General features: G+C 36.8%; 1 protein-coding gene across 3 annotated transcripts; it reads left to right on the forward strand.

Moving 5' to 3' along the window:
* Positions 1–349: 349 nt before the first annotated feature.
* On the forward strand, positions 350–7,976 carry LOC18589796 (copper-transporting ATPase HMA4-like). 3 transcript variants are annotated; one of them, XM_088810231.1, is made up of 9 exons: positions 350–478; positions 1,365–1,651; positions 2,429–3,168; positions 3,305–3,776; positions 3,861–4,028; positions 5,065–5,319; positions 5,988–6,110; positions 6,412–6,909; positions 7,236–7,976. In XM_088810231.1, the coding sequence occupies exons 2-9, from the start codon at positions 1,370–1,372 to the stop codon at positions 7,656–7,658; spliced, it is 2,961 nt and encodes a 986-aa protein (XP_088666357.1). In that variant the 5' UTR covers positions 350–478; positions 1,365–1,369; the 3' UTR covers positions 7,659–7,976. The 3 variants fall into 3 exon arrangements, with proteins under 3 accessions (XP_088666357.1, XP_007014991.3, XP_007014992.3); XM_007014929.3 differs by lacking the exon at positions 350–478 and adding an exon at positions 495–767; XM_007014930.3 differs by lacking the exon at positions 350–478 and adding an exon at positions 795–952.

The following is a 7,976-nucleotide window of genomic DNA, read 5'->3' on the forward strand; positions in this document are numbered from 1 at the left end:
TCGGCATCAAAAGTAGCAGCAATAGTATAAGACGAATGAGAAGTTGACTCAATTAATAAAATCATCAATCTCGAGTATTAATAATTTTAATTTTGAGTTTAATCAATAGTTTATTTTAATATTATATTTGTGAGAAAAGTAATTCTCAATATTTGTACCGATGTTTATTGTTTTACTATTACTTTTATCTCCAAAAGTAAAGTATTGACATAAGAAAATAGTAATATGAGAAGTAAAGTATCAAAATTGACGCCCACACCTGAAGTTGGAGTAGCTATTCTCCTCTCTCTATGTATACAAATATATAAAGTAGCAGCAAGGCGTGGGTTACTTATGCATAAGCATAGTTATTTATGGTTCGGGAGGGTGGCTAAACAGGGTGGTGGGAAAGGCATACAAGACGTTGAGTTCAAATATTCAAAAAGGTGGCCAGCTATATAAGACAAACCCTCCGCCCACTCCTCCTCCAAAAGGGCAGGTCTGCCACTTCTTCTCTGTTTTCTTTCTCTCTTATTCTCTCTCTCTCTTTCCCGCGACCGTCCATTTTAATTCCCTTTCCTCTCCAAAAAAAAAAAAAAGCCCTTAGCAAATTTAATCAAGTTTGTTAAATCTAAATTCTAATTCTATAACCTAAGTTAACAATTCCCCCTCTTTTCAATAGAAAAAGAAAAACTGTCACCTTTTTCTCTGTCGTTTTCCCCAAGCAAAAGAATACAACCCTAACTGCCCTTGAAAAAGGGTCTCTTCGATTATATATATGCGTGACCGTGAGTGTTTTGCTATCTGAATTATGGTTTTTAGTTCTTTGGCTTGTTTAAACTTCGGGGTTTCTGTTTTTCTCTTTTGATGGTTCTGTTCTTTGTTTATTGCTCCATATTCTGAGTTGCCCAAAGTTCGTTTTTTTTGAAGCAAAGGTTTTCGTTTCAGTTTGAACTATCAAGTTCTCTTCTTGGTATGTTTTGTTTTCATGAAAACTTTTGTGTGGGCTTTAGTTTTTTTTATTTTTTATTTTTGATAATAAAGTATAATTCTAAGCAAGTTTCATCATGTTTGATTTGTACGAAGTCTTAGCGGCTGTTTTTATGTGCTTTGATTTGATTTTTTTCTCAATTATGTAATTATATTTGATACTACAATCGGTTGTTTTTGCTATCTGAATTCTGCAGTTGTTAAATTAATGATTCAGCTCTGATTTTGTTGTTTTTTTTTTTTTTGTTTAATGTTCGGTAACCTTGAAAGAAAATCTTTTGCTCATATCTTTCACTGAATTTTGGTTTTCGAAGTTTGCATTACAAATTGTTGTATTACTAACACAAAGTGTAAATTGTTTTGAGTTTTATTTTTCCCTTACTGCCTTTTCGCAGAAGCCATGAGTACTAATTTTGGAGGCAAGAAAGCTGAAGTGAATGGGAGGGATGATCTTAATAGGCCTTTGCTGGAGCCCCGGGATAGTGTTTCCATAAGTATACCTGAACCTGTTGATAAGTTGGATAGGAAGAGAACAGTGATGTTCAGAATAGGGAATATCAAGTGTGCATCTTGTGTGACTTCCATAGAATCCGTGCTTGGAGGGCTCAAGGGTGTTGAGAGTGTCTCGGTGTCACCAATTCAAGGTCAAGCCGCAATTGAATACGTTCCAAAGCTCATAAATGTAAGTTTTAAGAAATTCATTGAACCTTTGTCATATTAATGTGGATTATGATCTAACTTTAAAAAAAAATGTGGATTATGATTTATGATTACAGTAGACAACTTGACTACAGGGTCCTGTTAACTGCTTCCCTTTCCTGTTTTCCAATGTATTTATGGATTTCTTGCAATTTGTTGGAGCTATTGTAACATAATGTTGCTTGGATTTGTTTCTTAACAGACAATTCTTAAATTTTTGTCTCTCCTCTTGCTAATAAATTCATTCTATAGCAAGCAGACCTATGCTTTAATTTGTGATACAAAGTTGGATCATAAACATTCTCTTTTGACTCCATTTTTCTTTTGGGATTTTCCATTAAGTTGCTGAAATGAAAAAGGAAGAGAGAGGATATGTGAATCTTAATATTAATTTAGAAGAGGGTTTATGATAGAGTTGTCTTGTCCTACTCTGTGTGTGTCATGCACCCATGGCTATAAAATGCTGACAAAAATGTAGATAACTTGTATTACTGCACCCCATACTGCCACCACCATGGCACCAGACAGACAAACAAAGGTTGTGTGGGAAAACTAGTGCCAAATCATGGGCCTTATTCTATCTTTCTCTCATAGGATTGAACACTTCATACAGAGTTTAATGAAACTCTGGCAGGTTTATCTTCATTGTCTTAAATGGTAAATTATTTTGTGTTTTGTATTTCTTCTTTTATTTCATTAAAATTAGTTTATTTCACTTCATAATTGGGAATTCAAAGCATTTCCTTGTAACTTATTTTAGACAAAAAAGATTAAAGAGACCATAGAGGATGCTGGTTTCCCCGTTACTGAGTTTCCAGAGCAAGAAATAGCAGTCTGTAGGCTCAGGATTAAGGGAATGGCATGTACAAGCTGTTCTGAGTCCCTTGAACGTGCTCTACAATTGTTGGATGGAGTTAAAAAAGCAGTGGTTGGTCTAGCTCTTGAAGAAGCTAAGGTTCACTTTGATCGAAATGTTACCGATCCGGATCGCATCATTGAAGCAATAGAAGATGCTGGCTTTGGAGCTAAACTCATTAATTCTGGAAATGAAGTGAACAAAGTACATCTAAAACTTGAGGGAGTGTCCTCAGGGGAGGAGATGAACACTATTCAATCCTACCTTGAGTCAGCCATAGGTGTTAATCACATTGAAATGGATTTGGAAGAAAATAAGTTCGCTGTCACCTATGATCCAGACCTAACTGGTCCAAGATCTCTTATAGAAGGCATACAAAAAGTTGGTCATGGCTCATACAAGGCAAGCTTGTATATACCCCCCAGACAAAGAGAAGCTGAGCAACAGCATGAAATTAGTATGTATAGGGATCAGTTCCTTTCAAGCTGCCTGTTCTCTGTTCCGGTATTTATATTCTCCATGGTACTTCCAATGCTTCCTCCTTTTGGAAATTGGTTAGAATACAAGATCTACAACATGTTTACTGTTGGATTGCTTCTGAGATGGATTCTTTGCACACCAGTACAGTTCATTGTTGGCCGAAGGTAATGAGTTGATATTCATTTTTCCCTTTACAATAAATATTGGTTTCAGCATTTCCATTCCTCAGAAGTAGCATATACTGATTATAGACCAGTTGTTGCTGCGTAATAGTTCTTTGCCTCTTGATATCTCTGCCAGGTTTTATACAGGATCATACCATGCATTGAGACGAAAATCTGCTAATATGGATGTTTTAGTTGCCATGGGCACCAATGCTGCATATTTTTACTCTGTTTACATAGCAATTAAGGCTCTGAGCTCAGATACATTTGAAGGGCAAGATTTTTTTGAGACAAGTGCAATGTTGATATCCTTTATTCTCTTGGGAAAATATTTAGAGGTGGTGGCTAAAGGGAAAACATCAGATGCTTTAGCCAAGCTGATGGACCTTGCTCCTGATACTGCTCGTTTGCTAACATTAGATGATGATGGAAATGTTGTCTCAGAAGTGGAAATCAGCACCCAACTGATACAAAGGAATGATATAATCAAGATCATTCCTGGGGAGAAGGTTCCCGTTGATGGCATTGTGACTGATGGTCAAAGCTATGTGAATGAGAGTATGATCACAGGGGAGGCACGGCCTATTGCTAAAAAGCCTGGTGACAAGGTATTATTTTCTTGCCTATTTTTTACTTTTGATGTATGCCTAAATGTTTTAAATGCTGATTTTTTTTTCGATTGCCATGATTAGGTTATTGGTGGAACTATGAATGAGAATGGATGTTTACTGATCAAGGCCACTCATGTTGGGTCAGAAACTGCGCTTTCTCAAATTGTTCAGCTTGTTGAAGCTGCTCAGCTTGCCAGAGCACCTGTTCAGAAAATTGCAGACCAGATTTCTAGGTTTTTTGTTCCTGCAGTAAGTTCTTTTTTACTTCCTCAAATTTTTGTTTATTGCTTTTTCATAAAGCTGATGAACTTCTTTTTCTTGATTTTCTTTAGTTGAAATGTTTCTTTTCTTCTTTTTATCTTTTCAAAATATTAAAAACTTTTAAATTATTATCTGGAAATTTGAATGTATCAAATAGCTTTAAACATCCACTTCCCCATGTCAGGCTCTCAGCTGGAGTTTGGAAACTCTGTCTTCTGTAACACAAATTTTTTTTTTCATCTAGAGCTTTGTCACAGATAATTGCGGACAGTTGAATTGTTTGTCAGATAGTTTACTCATTTGAACCTTTAACGAATCTGCTTGGTTAAGCCAAAATTACAAATTATTTTCTGCAGAATTTGGAAAAAATCAGAGAAAAAAATCTAGTGCTTTATGTGGTAGAATTTTATTTATTTGTGCACATTTATGGTCTATGGAGACTATTTCTGAGAGGGAGCCACTGATTTGTGCTTTTCAAGTGCTTGGGTGGAGTTCCAGACAATAAAACCCATATATTATTGACTGTTGCATAATACTGAAATGATCTTAGAGAAATATGCTGAATGCATAATTATTTCGTATTTGACAAGCAATAGGGACTGAGGTTATGGATGCTATTATATATGATGAGTTATTTTCTATATGGCACACAACTGTACTCATACTGCTTGATGAAGAGGCCAACATGGAAAAATGAATTTGTCTGGTTACATCACAGTTAGGAACGAGCAACTTTTTTTTATTATTATTATTTTTAACATGTTTTTACTTTGTTTATAATAGTTTAGGCTCACAAGTTATGCTGTATATATGGCTTTCATTTTACTGCCCGCTTTCTCTCGTACTCTATTTGCCTTCACCAATGTGGGCTGAGAGAGTGTAGAACTTGTGCATCATGTCAATTCTTATGTGATTCTAACCATGGCACTCATTCTGCTGTTTTACAGGACTGTTCGATTTGTTACTTAATGTTCTATGTAAATTGCTGATAGAATGTACCATGTTGTTTTTTGTCCAATATTAGGTTGTTCTCTGCGCTCTCATAACTTATTTGGGATGGTTGATTCCTGGAGTTATTGGTTTTTATCCTAAACATTGGATTCCGAAAGGCATGGATAAATTTGAACTTGCACTGCAGTTTGGTATTTCAGTGCTTGTGGTTGCTTGCCCATGTGCTCTAGGGCTAGCGACCCCTACAGCAGTCATGGTTGCCACAGGGAAGGGTGCTTCACTTGGTGTGCTTATTAAGGGTGGAAATGCACTTGAGAAGGCACACAAGGTAAAACCAATTTTGTTTTGGAAACAGCTAGAATGGGACAGGATTGAAGTTGAGTTGATTATTTGGTATATATGAGCTTCATAATAATGGTTGAGCATCATTAGCAACTTGATATCTCTTAGTGCAGAATTTGTTTCTAGTGATTATTATACTTGGATAACAAAACAAATGAACTGAAATCTCAATATTGTTGTTACAAGAATCACAAATCCTTGAATGTCCAATTTTGAGTGACATTCATTTCAGTTTGAAAGTTATCTACTATAGGTTCATTCTAAGATATTATTTTTTCTTAGGAAAATAGCAATTTTTACTCATCAAAGTAGCAACTCAGCATTTGCTAAAAATGTAATTTCTTTAAAATAGCATCACCCTTTTAAATTTTAATTTTTATGATTGGTTGTTTGTATTGGAAGGTCACTTCTTGTTCATTTTATTCATTTCAAATAACCGGCATATCAGATCAAAAGGCCTCTTTCACACTGTTATTTACATCACAATCACAGATGTCTTGTTCGGAAGTATTCTTTATTTCCTTATGGTTTTGCATCTTTTAACAATAATACAAGGTGTACTTAAGTCTTGGAAGTTGGATATATTCAATGTCACAAGTTCCCTTTGCAGATGAGTGTTGTGACCTGAACTACCTTTTCCCTTGTATCCTATAGGTGACAGCAATTGTGTTTGATAAGACGGGGACGTTGACAATTGGGAAACCAGAGGTTGTAAGTGTCATGCTCTTTTCAAGTATGTCAATGGAAGACTTCTGCGATATGGCTATTGCTGCAGAGGTACGTGTCTATTTTCTGTCCTGTTCTGATAGTATTCAGTGAAGTTGCTATGGGAACCGATACCTAAAAAGCTTGGTGAGAAATTTGGAGAACCTGAATTATGCACCTGGATTTTTTGTTTTTGAGTTTTGGGGGAATTATTAAACCAAAGCTTATTTTGACAGAACATGCAATTCAATATATTAGATTTAACCTAAATGGAAATGTATTTTAGCTATAACTTCTTGAAAGGTGCAATATTGTTTAATGCCACTGAATGACTCAAGCTAGTTTTGTGAGCTTTTTACCATTAAATTTCCAGGCAAACAGCGAGCACCCAATTGCCAAAGCTTTCCTGGAGCATGCTAGAAAGTTGCATCAGAAGATAGAATCTAACAATCAACCCAACAATCAACATCTCAAAGAGGCTAGGGACTTTGAGGTGCACCCCGGCACTGGGGTCAGTGGAAAAGTTGGTGACAAAATGGTCTTGGTTGGAAACAAGAGGCTTATGCAGACTTATAATGTCACAGTTGGTCCTGAGATTGAGGACTACATTTCAGAAAACGAGCAACTGGCTCGAACTTGTGTCTTAGTTGCCATTGATGGAAAGGTTGTTGGAGCTTTTGCAGTAACTGATCCAGTGAAGCCAGAAGCTAAGCAAGTTATATTATATCTTCGCTCAATGGGCATTTCAAGCATCATGGTAACTGGTGATAACTGGGCTACTGCAACTGCCATTGCAAAGGAGGTTGGAATAGAGAAGGTGATTGCTGAGACAGATCCAGTGGGAAAAGCTGATAGGATCAAAGAATTGCAGGTAAGCTTCTTATCTTCTTCCTTTATCTTTTTCTTTATTACATGGCTTGATTCTGTAAAATGCATTATGAAATGCTATTCATTAGAAAGTAGAAACTACATAATTTCCAATATAATAAATAGGGAGAAGGGTGTGTGTGTGGAGGGGGGGGGGGGGGGGGGGGGGGGGGGTGGTGGGGGAGGTGAGAAAGACGGCTTGATGTCCAGTTTGGCAAAGTAAAAATGTGCCCAGGTGTTTGAATGTAGATTCTTGTTTAACCTATCAGGCTCTCCATACGTTACGTGCATAAAATCTGATTAAATGTTTTTCTTGAATACGAAATGCAGATGAAAGGCTTGACTGTTGCTATGGTGGGAGATGGAATAAATGACTCACCTGCTTTAGTCGCAGCTGATGTAGGCATGGCAATTGGTGCTGGTACTGATGTAGCAATAGAAGCAGCCGACATAGTACTCATCAAAAGCAACTTGCAAGATGTAGTTACAGCAATAGACCTGTCCAGAAAGACCATTTTCCGCATTTGGCTTAACTATGTGTGGGCCCTTGGTTATAACATTCTTGGCGTGCCAGTTGCTGCTGGAATCTTATATCCCTTCACTGGAATTCGGTTACCACCTTGGCTAGCTGGTGCATGCATGGCCGCCTCGTCTCTGAGTGTAGTTTGTTCTTCTCTCTTGTTGCAGTTTTACAGGAAGCCTTTAGTAGTCCAAGATACAAAAGGACAAAGTCACTACTCCATATCCACCTGATGGGTTACATTTTGGTAATTCATATCTAACTGCATAATATCTGCTGTTCCCACTGCGGCAGTTATTAACCATGCAAACGAGGAAGGTCCTTAGATTATTCCACCAGATCCTAGCTTCTGAATAGGTTGATGTTATTGCAAAAGATTTCATGCGATTATCGCTCCATTGGAAAGGCTAATTTAACGTTCTCTCTAGAATGGTACTTGAGAGAGATGGACTACCATATAGTTATATTTCTTGTATAACTAAAAGTGTAAAGTTTGTCATTTGGGATAATGGATCATTTCCAATGAGAAGATTAGCTTAGTTTAAAGATCA

This window comes from Theobroma cacao, chromosome 9, assembly GCF_053813885.1.
Source record: "Theobroma cacao isolate CCN51 chromosome 9, ASM5381388v1, whole genome shotgun sequence".
Classification (NCBI taxonomy): domain Eukaryota; kingdom Viridiplantae; phylum Streptophyta; class Magnoliopsida; order Malvales; family Malvaceae; genus Theobroma; species Theobroma cacao.

What these genes read in the sequence shown, in the direction of transcription:
- LOC18589796 (XM_007014929.3), top strand. An exon ending in CAGTTCATTGTTGGCCGAAG is followed by an intron (nt 3,169 to 3,304) that starts GTAATGAGTTGA and finishes TATCTCTGCCAG; the next exon opens with GTTTTATACAGGATCATACC. An exon ending in CACTTGAGAAGGCACACAAG is followed by an intron (nt 5,320 to 5,987) that starts GTAAAACCAATT and finishes TGTATCCTATAG; the next exon opens with GTGACAGCAATTGTGTTTGA.